The following is a 20,139-nucleotide window of genomic DNA, read 5'->3' as shown; positions in this document are numbered from 1 at the left end:
TCCGTCGTGGAACAACCCTTTTTGGCCAAAAAATCGGTGCATTGATTCGCCTATTTTCTAATACATAAAATATATTCTCATACCTTACTCTTGGATTTTTAAGTTTTAATTAATAAAAAATTTTCCATTTAGCCCAAAAAAAAAAAAATTGATATTATAACCCCCCTCCCTCTCTCTCATACAAAATTGACAAACCGATGGCCTTTTAGTAATCTGAAAACAATAGCCTTTTATGTTTTGAGTTTAAATAAAATGCAGAAGTGCACCCTTAAATATCTTTAATCTCCCCCTACCCGCCCCCCCCCCCCCCCCCCCCCCTCTTTTTCTCTCATGTAATTTCACCCTGAAGATGCAAGAAATGTGGATATAAGAATTAACACAAGCCATCTAGAACAATTTTCACTACCAGTGACAACCCAACTGCAGATATTACAAATTTACAACTACTGAAAGAGAGCATGGCAATAATCCACTTTTCCATATGAAATTCTCACTCAAGTGTAAACTGGATGTCAATGGGAATATTGGTTTCAGCTCTGGATATGACAAACTAAAGTACGGTTCCACTATTTTTCTTTCCGAATTTTTTTCTCCTGTTTCTCTTCGTGCATTTTAAACATAATAATGAGAGAGAGAGAGAGAGAGAGAGAGAGTAGAACCAACACATGGAATCAATTCTTTCATTTTTCTAAAGTATATACAATTAAAGCAGTACTTTTAAATGACAAAAATAGCTAGAAGCAGCTACCTTATCCGATTCTTGAATAGAAATTCAATATTTTCAGGAGAATCAGAATTCCTCCTCGCGGTAATCTGTATAAGCGCACCATCAGCAAGCATGTGTTGCAACACTCTTGCTATGTTCTTTGTGTCATCAATCCCAAGATGGTGACTTCCCACCACTGGGATACGAAGTTCCTTCATCATGGTCATCATTCCTGCGGCCTGTCCTCCAAAACCAGATAAACATATCATTAAGAATGATAGTAAAAAATCATAAAGAAATGGTGAATATAAGGTGTCAAGTCAGAAGCATCGTCAGTTTACTTGGATTTTTTAACATCAGCTTGGACTCTGAGTTGACAAGGCGACAATCTGAGATATAGTTTTTTTTTTTTTTTCATTTTTTTTATCTCCACACATCATGCTGCTAGATAACAATTTGAGATATAGTTCTTAGTGACATGGCTTGACCTTATTGGAAATGAAAACAGTAGCAACCATGCTCAAGTTGGGAATTAGGGTCTAGAGTTAAGAAGTTTAGGGTCAACTCAAGTTTATGGTTCAAATTATATGGTCTGTCCAGTTATGGATTAATTGACGCTCTGAATTGCTGCTTGATATCTATCTGATATCAACATCATAAAACCAATATTGAGCACCAAACCCAAACCAACCACAAAATGTACACGCTACAGAGAACCACTCTTTTATAAACTCCATAATGCCACATCAAAAGTTAAAAGACAACTAGACAATGTTTTTTAAACCTAAAAGCTGTGAAATTGTGTGAACTTACCCTCCTCTTATAAAAATTTAGATAGACATCTTTGAGATTGATCCACTCCATGAAATATGGAGGTAGCTTCATCTTTGAGACCTTGCATTGCTGAAAGACCTTTGTTTTCAAGTCCCAATTTCCACTAATAAAAGAAAACCAAAGATATGTGTCAAAAAAAAAATTGTTGTAGAAGTTGTTTTTACTTTTCACCTTAAATGGTGAATTTAGTAGATAATTATACTATTCAAGTAGGAACCATGATTCATAAGATTGAACATCAGGACTATATTTGACCAGTCTTAGTTTTCCACCTCTAAATAATAAGGGTGCAGTTCAACGGGAGAGGCTCACCTCCCATTTAAATATCTCCAGTTTTCTCCCATTTTTAAGTAGATGAGTGACACATGGCAAATATAACATCTAAAGGTCTTAAAAAAGACACATCAACCAAAGTTTTTTTTTTTTTCCTCTTCCAGTTTCCAAAATCATGTTCTGCTCTGTCTCAAAAAAAAAAAAAAAAAAACCATCACGTTCTGCTCTCTCTCTCTTTCTCTCTCTCTCTCTCTCTGTCCCCAATACACCACCGACAAAGCATTGGAATTTTCCCGAGATGAAGAGTCAGAAGCACAAAACAAACAGATCCGGGCGCCTCAGTGGTGGAGATCCGCCGTAGCCATTGCTGGTGAACGGCGCACTGAAGCAGCGGCTATGGGCGATAACAAGTGGATCGGTGGTCAGAAAACTCGGGCAGCATCTGGTGGCACGTGAAGCGGATCTGTGGTGTTGGTTTTGTGATGGGATTTATGAAAACTCAGATCTGAAGAGAGGCTCAGATTGCTCAGGTTTTGTACTTGAGACAGCTGTCGCTTTTGATGGTGGTGAGGCAGTGGCAGAGACTTGGCATTGTCATGGATCACAGTGGTGGATTTGTGTTGCCGGTGACTGTGATTTGTTGTGAATGAGAGAGGCAAGAGAAAAATGAGAAAGTGATGGTTTTTTTCCTAACCATTGGATTTTTATTTTTTCACATGTCACTCATCTACTTAAAATTGGGATCTACTTAAAATTGGGAGGAAACGGGAGATATTCAAACTGGAGGTGAGCCTCTCCCTGAAGGGCTTATGCTGCATAGTGTAAACTACAGGTTTGAAGGTCAATGTGCACAAGAGTGAAATGGTTCCAATAGGGGAGGTTGATGATGTGCATGCCCTGGCGGATATTTTGGGTTGTAGAGTTGGAACTTTGCCTATGTCTTATCTTGGCATGCCGTTGGGGGCTCCGCATAACTTCCCTTCAATTTGGAATCCTATTTTAGAAAAAATAGAGCGAAAACTAGCCGGATGGAAAAAGTTGTATTTGTCTAAAGGGGGTCGATTGATGCTACTCAAGAGTATGTTATCTAGTCTTTTTTTTGATAAGAAAGAATGATGTTATCTAGTCTTCCTACCTATTTTCTATCTCTTTGCACCACTCCTACTTATGTGGCTAATAAGATTGAAAAGTTGCAAAGGGATTTTCTGTGGGGTGATAGCAAGACTCATCTGGTAGGATGGGATAAAGTTTGGGCACCTATAGCAAACGGTGGCTTGGGGATAAGGAAAATTATTACTTTCAATAAGGCTTTATTGTGGAAATGATTGTGGCAATTTGGGAAGGAAGAGAGTCGATTATGGAGGAGGGTGGTAGCGTCAAAATAAGGGGAAGAATGGGGGGATGGACCTCAAAGCTAGGTAGGGGAGTTCATGGGTGTGGTTTGTGGAGAGACATTCGCATGGGATGGGAGGATTTTAGCAAGCATTGTCAGTTTGCTGTTGGGTTGGGGAATAGAGTTAGATTTTGGCAGGATGGGTGGTATGGGGATCAACATTTCCAAGTGGCTTTCCCAAGGCTGTATGGTATTGCTATTGATAAGGAGGCATCTGTAGAAGTGTCTTTGTCAAGGCAGGGGACGGAGGATAGAAGAATTTGGGATGTTCGCTTTATTCGAGAATTTAATGATTGGGATACGGATGAAGGGCTGCATTTTCTTCGTATATTGGGAGCTAATACTCCTCCAATGGATGTTGGAGACCGGATGAGATGGAAGTTAAAGCCTAATGGGAAGTTTGACATCAGGTCGTATGATAACAAATTGCGGGATTTTCCCTCAATTATCTTTCCTTGGAAAGGAATATGGAGAGTAAAGACCCCTAGGCGAGTTTCATTTTTTGTTTGGTGCGTAGCTTGAAATAAGATCCTAACGGGTGATAACTTGAGAAGATTGAAGGGATTGGATTTGGTAGACTGGTGCATTATGTGCCGGCATTGTGAAGAGACGGTAAACCACTTACTTCTTCACTGTGAGATGGCTTATCAGGTGTGGAGTTTTGTCTTGATAACTTTTGGTTTGTCTTAGGTTATGCCTAAATCGATTCCAGAATTGCTTTTTTGCTGGTGGAATTGGTTGGGGAAGTATTCGTCTCAGATTTGGAACTTAGTTCCGTTGTGCATCCTATGGTGTATTTGGAAGGAACGGAATCGGAGGACTTTTGAGGATTTGGATAGTTCCGGTGTTCAGATGATTGCTTCTTTTAGTAGGACTCTTTTTGATTGGTCTCGAGCATGGAGACTCACGACTAGTAATTCTCTCCCCTCTTTTCTTAGTTCTCTTTCTCTTTTGTAATTAATCTGTTGTTTGATTTTCTTTCTTGTATTTTCTGTTTTCTTCTTCTTGTATTTTCTGGGTTTGCTCTATGTTCTATGTTCTTCATGCATAGAGTAGCCATTCGAATATATAATATTCTTACTTATCAAAAAAAAAAAGTTATGGGCCTGATAGCAAAAGAATATTCCATTTCAAATCAAGTATTCAATATCAAATGAATCATAAGCGTTTTCTACAATAATTGTCAGCAAAAAGGAGAAAGACAAATGGTTTGTTAAGTGCATACGAAATTTATGAATCACAAAAAGAGCACATCCTTACCAAGTTACAAAAGCTGCTTGATTAAGACGCCCACCCAACTCCTTTTCCCACAAGTGATGCTGAGCCAACCAAACTTCAAATTGATGGAGAACTTCTGTAAATGGTATAGCTGTATCATGCCAGACACTGCAAACTTATGTAAGTTATATTAATCGGCTAGCTGCATATATAAAATACAAGGATTGTGCTTCAGAGAAGCTATTATATTTGATAATGGAATATCCAGAATAAAAAATTATCATGATAATAGAATTCAGCATACATGAAACAAAACACATCCTAAAAAAATTATTTTATATAATCAAGGTGAAAATTGATCACGTTAATAAGTTTCATTGAACATTTAATAATATTGCATAGAGAATTTGAGTGGTTCCTCAGCCATTTGAGAAAAACTTAAAGAGGAAACAAAATTATAGGGATGGGGGTGGGGATGGTGGTGATTGTAGAGGGGCTCCACGGGCATCTTTTAATAAATTACTAAAAATGAAAAAAGAATTATATTAGTCATGGAGTTGAAAAAATCTACCAAATAAGATGGTGGGTAAACATTAAAAAGAGTTTGTAGGACTCAAGTAAATTAGTACCATACCGGTCAACCCCAAACTTGCCATATTTTCCTTCAATATATTCATTTATTCTTTGCTCACTCATTTCTGAGGGCCTCACAAACCTGCAAAAGAATAATGGAAAAGTAAGATAAAACGATAAGCCAACCTAAAAATGCACTCCTCAGATCTGAATTATTGTTCCAAAATATCTGAAGAAAAAAAAGGAGAGAATTTTAATGATTTAAAAATCCAGTTTAATCTTCTTTGATACAGAGCCAAAGAAGACATCACAAAAGAAGATGCCCCATTAATTGTTTTAAGAGTTAGATCTTTGGACACACTAAACAATGATTACTCCTCAGGTAGACACATTTCAACATGGAAAAGAGCTGTCTGTTTTGCATGGCAATTTTCTATCTGACCAAGAAAATAAATATAAGTACATTTCTAAGATTCAGATATTCGAAACTAAGAAAAGAGATGTCTGTTTTTCATGGAAATTTTCTATCTGACCAAGAAAAGAAATATAAGTACATTTCTAAGATTAAGATATTCGAAACTAAGAACTTGCTCTCATGACCTTCAGAATTGCCATTCAAGCATGCAAGTACCTCTTTCTTATACCCAGAAAAAAGAAAAAAGAGAGAAAAGGAAAGGAGATAGAAGAGAGTTTTTCTCTCTTTTTCAAATGATCCTAAATTTATTGAAAATGCAAAACACGGTGAGACTATATCTATCAACCTGTGGAAAATGTCCATGACATCCATGGTTTTGGCATTAATCATTAGAACTGGAAACTCAAGAATCTCAACTCTGCCCTCCAAATCAAGCACCAGGAAAAAATCTAGGTTCTGCGAGCATATATGTTTTAACTCAGCAATATTCACTTCAAGGTCCCGGGAGCAATCATGATTGAATTTCTCTAAGTGAATGGCATCATCCATCTGCACAACAAAGCAGCTAGAATACAGATCAAAAGTCTTCAGGCATTCAAAATCGATATATTGTTACACAGGCATGACATAAGTTCTCTCGATACAGATTCTTAAGTTCGATTAATATGTATTTTAAAAACACAAAGGTGGGTCCTGGACCTTAGGCACACAGCAAGTAATGACAAAGGTGGATCCATTGTCTGTCTCCAAAGCAATTGTGTGTTTATGAAGTATAGATTTGCTTTGAGGTATTGATGTTCTTAACTGCCATTGAATGATAAGCAGGAATTTTTTTTTTTTTTTTTTGATAGGTAACGAAAAAATTTATTAAAAAAGAAGCCAAGTACATTGGGAATTATTGAACTATGGATCAGGAAATAATGGGGCAAGGGTTTTAAACAGAGTAATGGTTTGCAACAATGGCAAAAATAATCAACATTGTTTTTAACACCTACCAATTATACATTTACAGAATTCTGTCAGAATCATCCTCCAGAAAGTAAAGATGATTCAAATTCTGAAGCTAAACATGCAGGTTCCAGTGACATATTTAGTAGTCAAGGGGGAAAGTTTGAATTAATGTCCATGATTATTGTAAGCTGACCAAGTTTTGTTTCACAACAAGAATCATAGGCTGGAAACATGATTTATTGTTTTATTGATGGGTAGTGAATTCTAAGTAATAGCTTATCAGTTTATTAATTTCTAAAAGTTATGCCTTGAGCTTGACAAGGTGAGTGATGGAACTTATTTTCACTCTATAATGATGCAAGATTATTTATTTATTTATTTTTACAATTAATGGTATTTTATTAATAGAATGGTTACTTCATACTAAACGATGATGAGCATGGAAACCTAAAAGAATTACAAAAATCTTATGCACAAAAGTCAAGTGATTCTGGGAAATCTAGAAGGGAGTTTCTACATGTAAGATTCGACACTCTAGACCAATTAAACATGAGTTCAAATTAGCAATGATTCCAACTAGACCTTTAATTTTTCTGAATCTTAAAAAATGCGACTATCTTAGCCCTTCCACCATAGCCACATCAAACATAACGGGAAAAGTTAAAAATATTTTATAACTGCTCCCTGAACTAATTCCTCCACGTGAACAAGAGATCAACTACCCTTCTTGGTAACACCCATTAAATCCCAAAAGCTCTAAATACTAGGTCCATAAAGCATATACAATATCGCTAGGGATCAACAAATGATCTACCGTCTCCCCACTACACTGGCACATGTAACACCAACCAGCTAAATAGAAACCTCGTTCGATGAGATTATCACAAGTAAGAATCTCCCCCCAAAGATGCTTTCCAAATAAAGAATGGTACCTTTTTAGGGGCCTTAACACATCAAATACTCTATTAAGGGAAAGAATTAGTTAGTGTACCTCGGGTAGCCTCATAATAGGACTGAACATTAAAGCCGCCACTCCCTCTCAAACTCCATCTCATCTTATCACACCCCACCTTCCTAGGGAATTTGGAGTATAGTAGATCTAGGAAAGAATTAAATGACTCCAATTCCCAATCATGAAAATCTGTGTGAAATTTCAGATTTCAAATCTGCCCTTCCTCATCTAACTAGCTATCCATAACTTCACTAGACCCAGTTGGTTTATTGAAATAATTTTAATTATAGTAATTAATACTAAGTGTATGTTTGGCAAAAATTAAAAAGACAGCTCATTTTATTATTCAGCTTATTTTTGCTACTATTCATAGGCCTCATTACGCTTTTTGATACTATTCATGGATCCTACTGTACTGTTTCAGCTAACTTTTACATTTATCTATAGTATTTTCAGGAAAAAAAAAAAAAAATTCAGTTTTAGCAAAATAAGCAGATTCTAAACAGACCTTAAGAATGTGACTCTCTTCAACGAATTAAGGCATGCAGGCATATAGGTCAAGGTACAAGTCTCTTAGAGATAAATTCTCACACCATATATCATGAAAACACCTTACTCATGTGCTTTCCCCATCTCAAAATGCACAAATTGAAGAAAACTGTCCCATCCCGCACTAATACTCCTCCAAAGGCTACACCCATGAGTCCCTTTAACTGAATTCAAAGTCCAACAACCTCACTACTCCCTTTACTTCATAGTGATCACCCATCACCATAAATGTGTGACCTCATTCCCAAATCTCCATAGTCATTTCCCCAATATGGCTTGATCAAAACTTCAGCAATGGGAGAACAAACGCCACCAATGAGAACTGAAACTCCTCATCCAAGGCATTCCACAACTAATCTACTTTATTTGAGACCAAAGCTTGTGCGTCCTATGAATAGATGTGGATTTTAAAGAAGGGTATCGGGCTTTTAGTTATAATACTTGATAATAATAATAATCATAGGCCAATGAGCATTGGTTCAAATGGCACTTCTTCCTCTCAAAAATGTGGGTGGAGGGTCAAGTCATGAATTCAAAACATACTGGGTATGTATGTAACAAACCAATCAAAAAATTACTCGATAAGAATACTAGACAATACAAATTGTGTTGCCAATTTCTCTTTAATAAGATCAACTTGACTGGGCTTGTCACTATACGAGTACGATACAGCAACACGACAATTTTTTAAAAAATTAGGACATGGCACAGTGGGGATATGCATATTAATTAATTATAATTAAATATATTTTTATTTTTATTTTTATTGTTAAGCATTTATTTTTTCATATAATGTTAAACATATATCAATTTAAGAGCAATATTGGATAATAGAGTGAATTCATGATTAATAGATGATGTTTAGAAATTAGAATACAAACTAAGAATAAGATCCAAAAGAGAAAATAAAAGATAACTAGATAAGTGTTCAGGATTTTTTTTGATAAGTAATAAGATTTATTGATATTAAAAAAAAGACACCCTAGTACATAGGAAGTGTACAGGGGTCAAATACAAGAATCAAGAAAATCAAGGATAGAAGAGAATGATTGGTTTTGCAAGGCAGACAGGCAATCCATAAAAGTTCTAAAGAAAAATAACTTGAGGTCCGGTATGGATCTCTCAGTATTTTCAAAACACCTACTATTTATTTCCCTCCAAAGACACCACATTAAACAATGGAGAACAGTTATCCATATATGACCATTTCGATGATGACCAAACCGGCCTTGCCAGCAAGCAAGGAGCTCCACAACTGTCTTTGGTATAACCTAACTTACTCCAAATAAAACTAAAATCATAGACCACAAATCCATAGCAACCGGACAATGAAGGAAAAAATGGTTAACCGATTCACCATTACACTTGCACATATAATACCTATCCAATATCCAATATCCAAACCTTCCTTTTTCATAAATTGTCAATTGTCAAACATTTCCCCAAAGCAGCAGTCCAGACAAAGAATGCCACTCAAGAGGGGATTTTTAGCTTCCGAATGCTTTTCCAAGGGAAACAAAAATCACTAGAGCCCACTAGAAGTTTGTAATAATCATTAACCATGAATCTCTTATTTCTATTTGGTTTCCAGCTCATTTTATCCTCCCCAAACCCCCTTACTAAAGAGCCATATATGGTATACATGAAGCTCAACACAACCTGCAATCTATGAAATACGGGTGCGTTTTCGGATTCGGGTGCGGGTGTGGGTGTGGGTGCGGGACTCGGCAATTTTTGAAAAAGTAAGGTGCGGGTGTGGCGATTAAAAAATTATTAAAAATATTTATTTTTTTTTTTTTTTATATATTGCTAAGCATACTTTTTCATAAATTAAGAGTAATAATAGATAATAACTAAAACGTGATATTCATAAATTAGAATACAACCCACAAGTCTATTTTTAGTATTTTTTTTAACATGTATTTTGGCCATGATTTTGGCCAGCTTCGGCTGATTTCGGCCGGAATCGGAGCTGAAACTGCCGGAATTGGCCCGATACGGCGCCGAGTCAGCTTAAATCGACACGTATCGGGAAACGAAAAAAAAAAAAAAAAAAAAGCGACGCTGCAGCGGTGTCGCTCACCACACGCAGGTGCAGCACCTCTGTAGCCGTGTCCGTGCTTCAGAGCCTGCAATTCCTGATCATGAAACCGCCCCCCCTCCCCTCCCTAAAGAAACTTACATCCCAAGAAAGGACACATTAGTGAACTTCATTCAGCCACACTTGCCTCCTTATCTAGGCAAAATCTAAACAATTCAAGAAAGTTGATAGCAAGAGGTGTCTCCCCACACCAATGGTCTTGCCAAAACTTCACCCCCTCAACCCATCACCAATATCATACAGAATATAACGAGAATATAAGACTATATAAGTGTTCAAGATTAAAACTAAAAAGAAAAAAAAAAAAGATAAGTATCTCTCTCGTGACCCACAAATTTTTTTTTTTTTTAAGATACGACAGGGACACGGGTACAGAAGTGTCCCAAACGTACACGGCGTTCCAAATGAAGTGTCCCTAATTCTTAGAAGACAGCACCACTTTCATAATTTTCACTAGAACCATAGTCATTGTTGCTCCTTTTGTTTTGCCTTTACTTAAGATAAAGCTATTGGTTTCAACATGCGTTTCTGAAATTCTAGAGGGTCTTCAACTAATGACTTCACCAAATCCAATAATTTTCCTTTTTCCCTATTTCTTTCCATCCTTTTTATTATCTATCTGTTTGATTTTATACAGTCACATACTTCAATAGTTCTTGACATATGTATTGAAGATGACATGGTCAATTATAAGCCAAGTTTGATAACCCCAAAGACAAAACAGAGAACAAAGAAAAAAAATCATTGTTTCACAACAATGGTACATAAAGGCTATTCAATCACAAAAAACACATGTCCACGATAGAAGAACCAAAAGCTGAAGCTACAAAGATAGATAAACATCAAATGCAGCAAAAAATGGGGGTTTAAGAGTGATGGGGTTGGTGGGTTAGGAGTTAAGGCTTACCTTAGTGCACTTGCCTTGCGTGTAGTACAAACACATGGGCTTCCAACGATTCTTACTTACTTTATGAGAATGAGAGGGGACTGTAGGAGGGGACGATGGGTTATGAGCAGTGGTATTAGAGAGAGAGGCAAGGGTTTCGAAAGCACGCATTGGAGTGCAAGAGTGAGTTAGAGAAGAGAGACAGTGAGGGATTGGAAGGAGATGGGAATGGGATAGAGAGCTTGAGCGGAAAGAAGAAACCCAACAGAAAGTGGCTCTGGGAATGGGAAACGCCATCGCTGCTTCTCTGTTTTGGACACAGCCGAGCGATTTTGAAATAAGTTATATGTGTCAATTTGTCTTCCCCTTCTTCTTCTTTCTCTTTTTTTTTTTTAACTTTTTTTTAAATTTTTAATTTTTTATTTTTAATGTACTGATTTTTAGAATCGCACTTTTGTTTCTTCTTCTTATGATATGTTTAGGATCCACTTATCACGTAGAAACTGAAAACTTTTTATTGAAAGTATTATAGATAAAGATAAAAATAAGTTGAAATAGTATAGTGGAACTCATGAATAATAGTAAAAATAAATTAAATAGTAAAATAAACTGGTAAAAAATAAGTTATTCAAACGAATACTTAGGGTCCGTTTGGATAGAGCTTATTGCTGAAAACTGAAAACACTGTACCAAAATAATTTTTAAATGTGTGAATAGTGCCGTGAGACCCATTTTTAATAAAAAAAATTCTGTAAAGTGAAGTTTGTGGGTCCCGTGAACAGTACACAGGACCCACAAATGTGCTGAAAAGTCAGCAAAATGCGGCTACTGTTCATGCATAGTAGCATGAACAGTAGCCTTTGTCCCCCCTGACCCGTGCAGCAGCAGAAGAAGAAGAAAAAAAAAAAACAGAAAACGCAGCAGACGCGGACGCTATATAAGCTGTATCCAAACTCAGCTTTAATTTATTTTTTTTTTAAATCTCACATTTTTTTTCATTTTTTCAAATTACTAATTGATAGGGATGAAGATACTCAGACCGTCCATGGTCATCACACTAGCAGCCGTCCAGAAGGTAGCGTCAAGACGAGTCTAACGGGCATGGTCGTCCTTGGACGAAAACAAACCTACATCATTCGTCCAAGGGAGGCGCACACCCCCGTCCTGAAGGAATTGCTCCACATGAAGACCCTTGGACGAGACCTTTACACTTGGGAATTACTAAGTACATTTTACCACTCCGTGACTTACGCGTAACTTCCGGTGACCGTTTTATGAGAAGATATAACTCCTAAACGGTTGTAGAAGTTATTCATGAACCCCCGACCTCCTCAAATCTAGGAGATGTTACAATTCCAATAACCGCTCCTAGAACACTATATAAACACCCGTTCAGACCAATGAAAGGTACGTTTTTACGATTTCCAAAAAGTTGGAATTCCAAAAATACAGGGAGAAAACTAACTTTGCCATCGGAGGGTTCTTGGCCAGCGATCCCGGTCACCTTTGATCGCTTTTCTTTGTCTTTCAGGCCATTAAGAAAGCAAGTGGTCCTTTCAAGTTCGAAGCATCCAGCCTACTGATTTTCTTTGCATCATCAGTTGGCGCCGTCTGTGGGAACAAAAAAAAAAAAACAAACGAGAACTGTTCACTGTTCTTTTCATTCGACTGTGTTTTTGTTGTCAAGGATTAGCCTTTCCAGACAAAAGGCTGAATGGTTCGAACAAGATCAAGGGCTACTAGCCCAGGCCACCAGGAGAGTAGGGATGCTTTTAGCAACACCCTTCGCGATCGTAGGTCAGCACCTATCATGCAACCGCCTTCTATTCAACATATACAATCCATGGTTGCCGCTATGGCAGAACTGACACGTCAGAATCAAGAGTTGAATAGGGAGATCAACCTCCAGAGGCAACGCCAAGATGGGCACGCGGATGAACGGGCACCAAGTCAGGAAGGTGGAGGAGAAAATGTCAAGTCCGAAAATCAGACAAGGGGTACCGCTTCAAGAAGAGTGCCACACTTGGAAAAAGAGATGGACCAGATGAGAAAAGCCATGGATGAGATGAGGGAAAACATGAGGCGGGCGAACCCAGTGGATGATATGGTTCACCGAACGGACTCCCCTTTCACGGCTTCCATCAACAGTCACCCCCTACCTCCAAAATTTAAAATGCCTTCTTTGGATTCGTATGATGGAAATCGCGACCCGTGCGATCACATTGCTACTTTCAAGACGACCATGCACTTTCAAGGGGTCCTAGACGAGATTATGTGTAGAGCTTTCCCCACCACACTTAAGGGACCAGCGCAGGTGTGGTTCAGTAAAATACCCCCAAACTCGGTGGGATTATTTGAAGAGTCGAGTAAGTTGTTTGTCAATAATTTCATTGGAGGACAGCACCACAAGCGTTCCTCTTCTAGTTTGCTGACTATAGAGCGAGGGGAAAATGAGAGTTTGCGATCCTTTATCACTCGGTTTAATAGGGAGGCCTTGACGGTGGACGAGATGGATGACAAGTTATTGCTGGCTGCTTTCCACAATGGGGTCAATTCTGACTTGTTCATTTATAAGCTCTACGAGCAGGAACCACAGACTATGGCCGAGCTTGTCCATTCGGCCCAGAATTTTATGAATGCTGAGGACGCTATCATAGCCAAGAAAAGAAAAAGGGCAGAACGCTCGGAAACGGGTCACCATCGTTATTCAGATCAGGGACCTCGTCCAAAGAAAGCTCGGGTAGACGAGAGGAAAGATAAGGATGGTAAGAAGGCGAGTTCCTCCGTGAGGAATCAGCAATACACACCCCTAATTATGCCACTAGAGCAGGTTCTTATGCAGATCAAGGATGATCCGTCCTTGAAGTGGCCGGATAAAATGAAAGGAGACCCTAACAAGCGTAATAGGAGCAAGTACTGCCGCTTTCATAGAGACCACGGGTATGATACAGACGAGTGCTTTGACTTGAAGCAGCAAATAGAGAATCTCATTAGACAAGGAAAACTAAGGAACTTCCTTGGACGAAACCAAAGAGATGAGAAAATGAAAGCCAAGGTGGAAGAATCATCACGTCCCCCACTAGGAGAAATAAGGGTAATTATAGGAGGAAACTCGACAGCGCAGTCATCCAAGTCAAGGAAGACATACCTGAAGGTGGTGCAGAACATCCAGCTGTCCGGACGACCTCCTAGGACGAGGGAAGTAGACGAGCAGGCCATTACGTTCACGGACGAGGAAGCAGGACGACTTCACCACCCACACGATGACGCGATAGTCATCACCCTACTCATTTCTGACTACATGACCAGGAGGGTGTTGATAGACAATGGCAGTTCTGCAGACATTCTCTACTACCCCGCATTCCAGCAAATGAGGCTAAGACGAGATCAGCTTCGACCAGTGAATTCGCCGTTGGTAGGATTCGGAGGAATGAAGGTGCAACCGGTGGGCACCATCACATTACCAGTGATCGTTGGAACATATCCACAGCAAATAACCAAGGAGGTAAATTTCCTTGTTGTTGATTGTGCATCGTCATGTAATGTAATTATTGGAAGACCAACTCTGAATAGCTAGAAGGCGGTAACCTCTACCTACCACTTGTCCATCAAATTTCCAACCGAGCACGGAGTAGGCCAAGTACAAGGAGATCAGTTGGCCGCCAGAGAATGCTACTTAGCTATGCTGGCGATGGACAAGCATATACAGGCAATGAGTATAGACGGGAGAAGGATCGCGGCGGAGCCCACTGAAGTATTAGAAGACGTCCCTTTAGACGAGAACCAGCCTAAGAAGTTTACTAGAATTGGGGTGAGCATGGAAAATGGGGCAAAGCACGCTTTGGTCCGGTTTCTGAAGAAAAGCCTCGATGTCTTTGCATGGAGTCATGAGGACATGCTTGGCATTGATCGGAGTGTCATTACCCATAGCCTGAACGTGTGTCCCTATTCAAAACTAGTGCGTCAAAAGAAAATGATTTTCGCTCCTGAGCGAGACAATGCCATTAAGGAAGAAGTACAGAAGTTGGTCGCCGCGGAGTTCATCCGAGAAGTTTATTATCCAGATTGGTTAGCGAACGTGGTCATGGTCAAGAAAGCTAACGGCAAGTGGCGAATGTGCGTAGACTCACTGATTTAAACAAAGCTTGCCCCAAGGATAGTTACCCATTGCCACGCATTGACCAGCTGGTGGACTCGATGGCAAGTCATAGAGTGCTTAGCTTCATGAACGCTTTCTCAGGTTACAACCAGATACAGATGGATGAAGCAGATCAAGAGAAGACCTCATTCATTACAAGTCAAGGGTTGTATTGCTACAAGGTAATGCCCTTTGGTTTGAAGAACGCAGGGGCGACTTACCAAAGGCTGGTTAACCATATGTTCCGTCCTCAAATCGGGCGAAATGTGGAGGTTTATGTAGACGACATGCTGGTAAAAAGCTAGGACGAGGATAATCATCTGGACGACCTTCAAGAGACTTTTGATACATTGCAGCGGTACAACATGAAATTAAATCCAAGCAAGTGTGCTTTCGGAGTTTCGTCGGGGAAATTTTTGGGGTTCATGGTGTCGCACAGAGGAATTGAAGCAAATCCGGACAAAATCCAAGCGATACTGAATATGGAACCACAAAAAAAAAAATCAAGGAAGTCCAGTCTCTTACCGGACGGGTCGCCGCCCTTAACAGGTTTGTCTCGAAAGCTACTGATAAGTATTTGCCTTTCTTTAAAGTCCTTAGGAAGGCATTTGAATGGGCGGGTGAGTGTCAAAGGGCCTTCCAAGACTTAAAGACATATCTCATGACAGCGCCGCTGCTGAGTCCGTCTGTACCTAGAGAAAAGCTGTATTTATACTTGGTAGTGTCCCCACACGCAGTAAGCTCAGCTTTGGTCAGAGAAGAAGGGAGAATCCAGAAACCGGTCTATTACACAAGCCGTGCAATGAGAGGAGCAGAAGGACGATACCCGATGATGGAGAAACTAGCCTTTGCATTGATCACGGCTTCTAAGAAGCTGAGGCATTATTTCCAGGCTCACATCATCAACGTCCTAACAGACCATCCCATAAAGAAGGCAATGAACAAGTTGGAAGCTGCTGGACGGTTAGTACAGTGGGCTGTTGAGCTTAGCGAGTTTGATATTAGATACCTCCAAAGGAGTGCGATAAAGGCGCAGGCATTAGTAGATTTCATCGCAGAGTTCACCCCCAGCCAAGACGACCTGGACAAGGACGAAGGAATTGAAAGATGGGTGATTAATGTAGACGGATCGTCCACACTGTATGCTGGAGGGATTGGAGTTATACTAAAGTCCCCCGAGGGTGACAAGCTGGAGTACGCTACCCGTCTACAGTATCAAACCACCAATAACGAGGCTGAGTATGAAGCACTACTCAAAGGATTGGAATTGGCTAAGTTCTTAGGGGCGGAGTCGATAACAATCAGAGGAGATTCTCAGCTAGTCATCAACCAAATAAATGGAATGTGTGATACTAAGGAGTACCGGATGAAGAAATACCTTAGCAGAGTGAAACGAATCGCACGAAAGTTTTCAGCGATAAGTTTTGTTCAACTCCCCAGGGAGGAAAATATGGAGGCGGATGCCTTAGCAAAAGCAGCTTCGGCAGGAGTTACGGACAAGTACGACAACGTCCAATATATGCCAAGCATAGACATTCCTGACATACAGCAGATAGGAGGAGGAGAAAATTGGATGAGTCCAATAGTAATTTATCTTAAAGATGGAAGGCTTCCAAAGGACAAAGATGAAGCTAGGAAGTTGAGGGTCAGGGCAGCCAAGTACGTCCTCATAAATGAAGTGCTGTACAAGTGAGGTTTTTCTCAACCTTATTTAAGGTGCTTGGCTCCTGACGAGTCAAATTATGTTTTGAGGGAAGTCCATGAAGGAGCATATGGAAATCATTCAGGGGCGAGATCACTAGTCCATAAGATCGTCCGTGCCGGCTACTATTGGCTTACAATGCAGGCAGATGCTAAAGTCTATGTCAAGGTATGTGACCAGTGTCAGCGCTATAGCAATGTACCTAGACGGCCGTCAGAGAACCAGACCCCAATGATGGCCCCGTGGCCCTTTACACAATGGGGACTGGATATCCTAGGTCCCTTCCCCGTGGGAACTAGACAAATGAAGTTTTTGGTGGTAGGAATCGATTACTTTACCAAGTGGGTAGAAGCCGAGCCTCTTGCAGCAATCACTCAGCAAAACGTGAAAAATTTTGTATGGAAGAATATTCTATGTAGGTTCGGAGTACCCAGGGTATTAGTATCGGACAACGGACGTCAATTCGACAACGCACCCTTCAGGGACTTTTGCAATCATTTTTGGGATCAAGAATCACTATTCTTCGCCCTCCCATCCACAGGCAAATGGACAAGCAGAAGTAGCAAACCGATCCCTGCTGAAAATCATCAAAACTCGGCTCGAAGGGGTAAAAGGGATATGGCCAGACGAGCTACCAGGTGTTCTTTAGGCCTATAGGACAACTGTAGGAACTCCGACAGGAGAGACCCCCTTTAAACTAGCCTATGGAAGTGAAGCTGTCATACCAGCGGAAGTTCATATGGCTAGTCACCGAGTGATGGAGTATCAGGAGAAAGAGAATGGGGAACAACTTCGTCTTGACCCCGATCTTATTGACGAGGTAAGAATGGATGCGGAGCAAAGGACAGCAAGGTACAAAAATCTTATGGCCAGACAGCATGATGCCATGGTGAAACCCAGACGGTTCAGTGTGGAGGACCTTGTCCTCAAAAGAGTCTCCTTGGCAACTAGGAACCCAGCTCATGAAAAATTGGGACCCAATTGGGAAGGACCCTACAGGGTAATCAACTCCAAGAGGCAGGGGTCTTACTACCTGGAAGCTCTGGACGGGCGGAAGTTAGAGCATCCCTGGAACGTGGAGCATCTGAGGAGGTACTATCAGTGATAAGCAGGGATGAGGGAAGTCAGTGACAAAGTTACAGCTATGATTTGCGTGTTCGCTTATATTTACTGTTGTGTTCTTACTACTACTGTGGTGTGTATTAAGAATAAAAAGTGCATTAGTTCTTAAACTTTTGCACCATTTTACAGGCCAGCTTATGAAAGACAAGGCTATGTATTTCCTAAAGTATTTTAATAAGGCACTAGCTTATAAGCGTGTGCCATACCTGTGGACAATGTTTATATAATAATATGGTTTGGATTTCTAATGTATTTAATGCATAAATCTAATTTCCATAATAATACCCACAAGGGGGGAAAAAGCCTAAGACGAATTAAAATGTCTGGACGCAGTAATACTCGTCCAAGCTTTCCTTTAAATAAGGATAAAGCAAAAAGAAAAAAAAAAAGGGCCAAGGCATACTCGTCCAAGCATTCCTTGAAATAAGGATAAAGCAAAGAGAAAAAAGTTAAAGCATGCTCGTCCAAGATTTCCTTTAAATAAGTATAAAGCAAAAAGAAAAGGCTAAGGCCCACTCGTCTAAGAAAGAAAGTAGGCATTAAGGCATAACATTCCAAAGACGAGCAGCTAGTCAAGACGAGTAAAACATAAACGTTATGAACTCCTTGCGAGAAGACAAGTAATAATTGCCTAAAGGACAAGCAAAAGTAATGCAGTCATCATTATCGTCCTAAGTGGGTCGTCCATAAAGAAATCGCATAGACGATCATTCAACACTTAGAACATTGTTTAAAAGACAATTGCATAAATGGTAACAACAATGTATAAGCTCGTCCATACAGTAGGTAACAGATAAAGAAAATATTCTTTAGTCTAAAGAGGGTAGACGACCACCGTCCAAAAACCCTTATAAAATAAGCCTTAAAAGGCAATTGTTAATAAACTCGTCCAGAACACTCTAGACGAGGTAATTGTACTTGAATACATTTTAAATAAAAAAAAAAAAAAAAGAGAAAACCAAACAACAATAGCACTAGTTAAAAAAAAAATTTCTTCAAGAAGGGAGGGCATCAATGTTGGGGTCGTCCTGAGCTAGTTTGGTGGAAGCGTCGTCCTCGATGTTGACATCGTCTGAGCCTGTGTGAAGGAGAGAACTTGTAGCAGCGCCAAGGTTGAGTTTAATGGTGCTAAAGTCAACTCCAGGAAAATTGTCTATAGCGTCTATCCTAAAATCTTCAAACCCTGCTGCGTAGTTCGTGTCCAGCAGGTCAGTGAACTCCTTGGACACTTTGAACTCCTCCACTGCCTCGTCTTTAGCTTTCTTGAGAAGAAGACTCAGCTCGTCATTCTTCTTTTGAAGAAGGTCGAGACGGTCGTCCTTCCTAGCAGCATCGGATTTCGGCTTCCCCACCAAAGCCTTCAACTCCTCAGCCTCGTCCTTGGCCTTGTTTGCCACCTCGGCCCAAGTCCTGCAGTCGTTCTTGATCTCTTCTATTCTTTTCTCTAGAAGGATCCTCGTCCTGTCCATCTCTGTGGCCTGCCTGGATGCAGTTATGAACTTTGACATTGTCTACATGGAAGATAAGAGGGTTCAAGTGATAAAAATAACATTGGATAACATGGCCAAACCAAGACAAGGCAAAAATGGTCACCTTAAAAAGATCGTGGACGCCGGAGTGCTCAAACTCCTTCAAAGACATGTCGTAGCACGCAGCCACGTCCTCGCCTGTCACAGCCTCTTGGAATCGTTCCCAAGCCAAATCCTCGTTCTCCAACAAATTTGTAGAAATCCTTTGAGAAGGCTAGGACGAATCAGGGGCAGGTGACTTGGATGGAGTGACGCTAACAGGCATAGACGAGTCGATATCGACGACTAGGACGGACGGCTGGGAGGAAAGTGGATTAGGCCTAGCAGTTTCGGGCCTAGACGACCCATGCTTGGCCTTCTTTCCCCAACGACTGGGCAAGCTAGCCAAGTCCAAGTACTTGGACAAGCTTTTCCTCTTGTCTCCAGCAACAGGATGAGGCTGGGGTTGAACTTCAGGTCTAGCCGCCTCGTCGATCACCTCCTTTCCCTTATTTCCCTTCATGGTCGCCATTCCTAAAAAAACACGTGAACACATATACATACAAATAAATAAATAATAATAATAAAATAAAAATGAAAAATACATATATCTTTAAGAAAAGCACTCACGTCTACGGACGGTTTGTTCGTGCGCTAAGGCTTCGACGGACGGATCAGGGCCAAGTCCCCACCTGTGTAGGCGTTGAAGGGTCACCAACGAGTGAAAATCTCTCTCGGAGTGTAAACGAGCCCTGTGGACGCGATCACGATGGAACTTGCTCAAAGAAGGACGTCCAACAGCTGAAAAAGGAAGAGGG

The 20,139-nt window shown here is 40.2% G+C and overlaps 1 protein-coding gene across 1 annotated transcript; it reads right to left on the bottom strand.

Moving 5' to 3' along the window:
* Positions 1-653: 653 nt before the first annotated feature.
* On the bottom strand, positions 654-11,212 carry LOC142638256 (putative exonuclease domain-containing protein At3g15140). Its single transcript, XM_075812276.1, has 6 exons — positions 10,873-11,212; positions 5,759-5,961; positions 5,059-5,139; positions 4,467-4,592; positions 1,520-1,643; positions 654-945 (listed from the first exon to the last, which is right to left on the bottom strand). The coding sequence occupies exons 1-6, from the start codon at positions 11,146-11,148 to the stop codon at positions 745-747; spliced, it is 1,011 nt and encodes a 336-aa protein (XP_075668391.1). The 5' UTR covers positions 11,149-11,212; the 3' UTR covers positions 654-744.
* Positions 11,213-20,139: the final 8,927 nt, after the last annotated feature.

Source organism: Castanea sativa, chromosome 6, assembly GCF_040712315.1.
Source record: "Castanea sativa cultivar Marrone di Chiusa Pesio chromosome 6, ASM4071231v1".
Lineage (NCBI taxonomy): Eukaryota > Viridiplantae > Streptophyta > Magnoliopsida > Fagales > Fagaceae > Castanea > Castanea sativa.
Note: the sequence above shows the minus strand (reverse complement) of the source record. Positions and strands in the feature narration are given on the sequence as shown.

Coding starts and splice junctions, on each gene's coding strand:
- LOC142638256 (XM_075812276.1), bottom strand. CDS start 11,148: ATGGCGTTTCCCATTCCCAGAGCCACTTTCTGTTGGGTTTCTTCTTTC. Junction 5,140..5,758: donor GTCATGGACATTTTCCACAG/GTTGATAGATAT, acceptor ATTCTTTTGCAG/GTTTGTGAGGCCCTCAGAAA. Junction 4,593..5,058: donor GGCAAGTTTGGGGTTGACCG/GTATGGTACTAA, acceptor ATAAGTTTGCAG/TGTCTGGCATGATACAGCTA.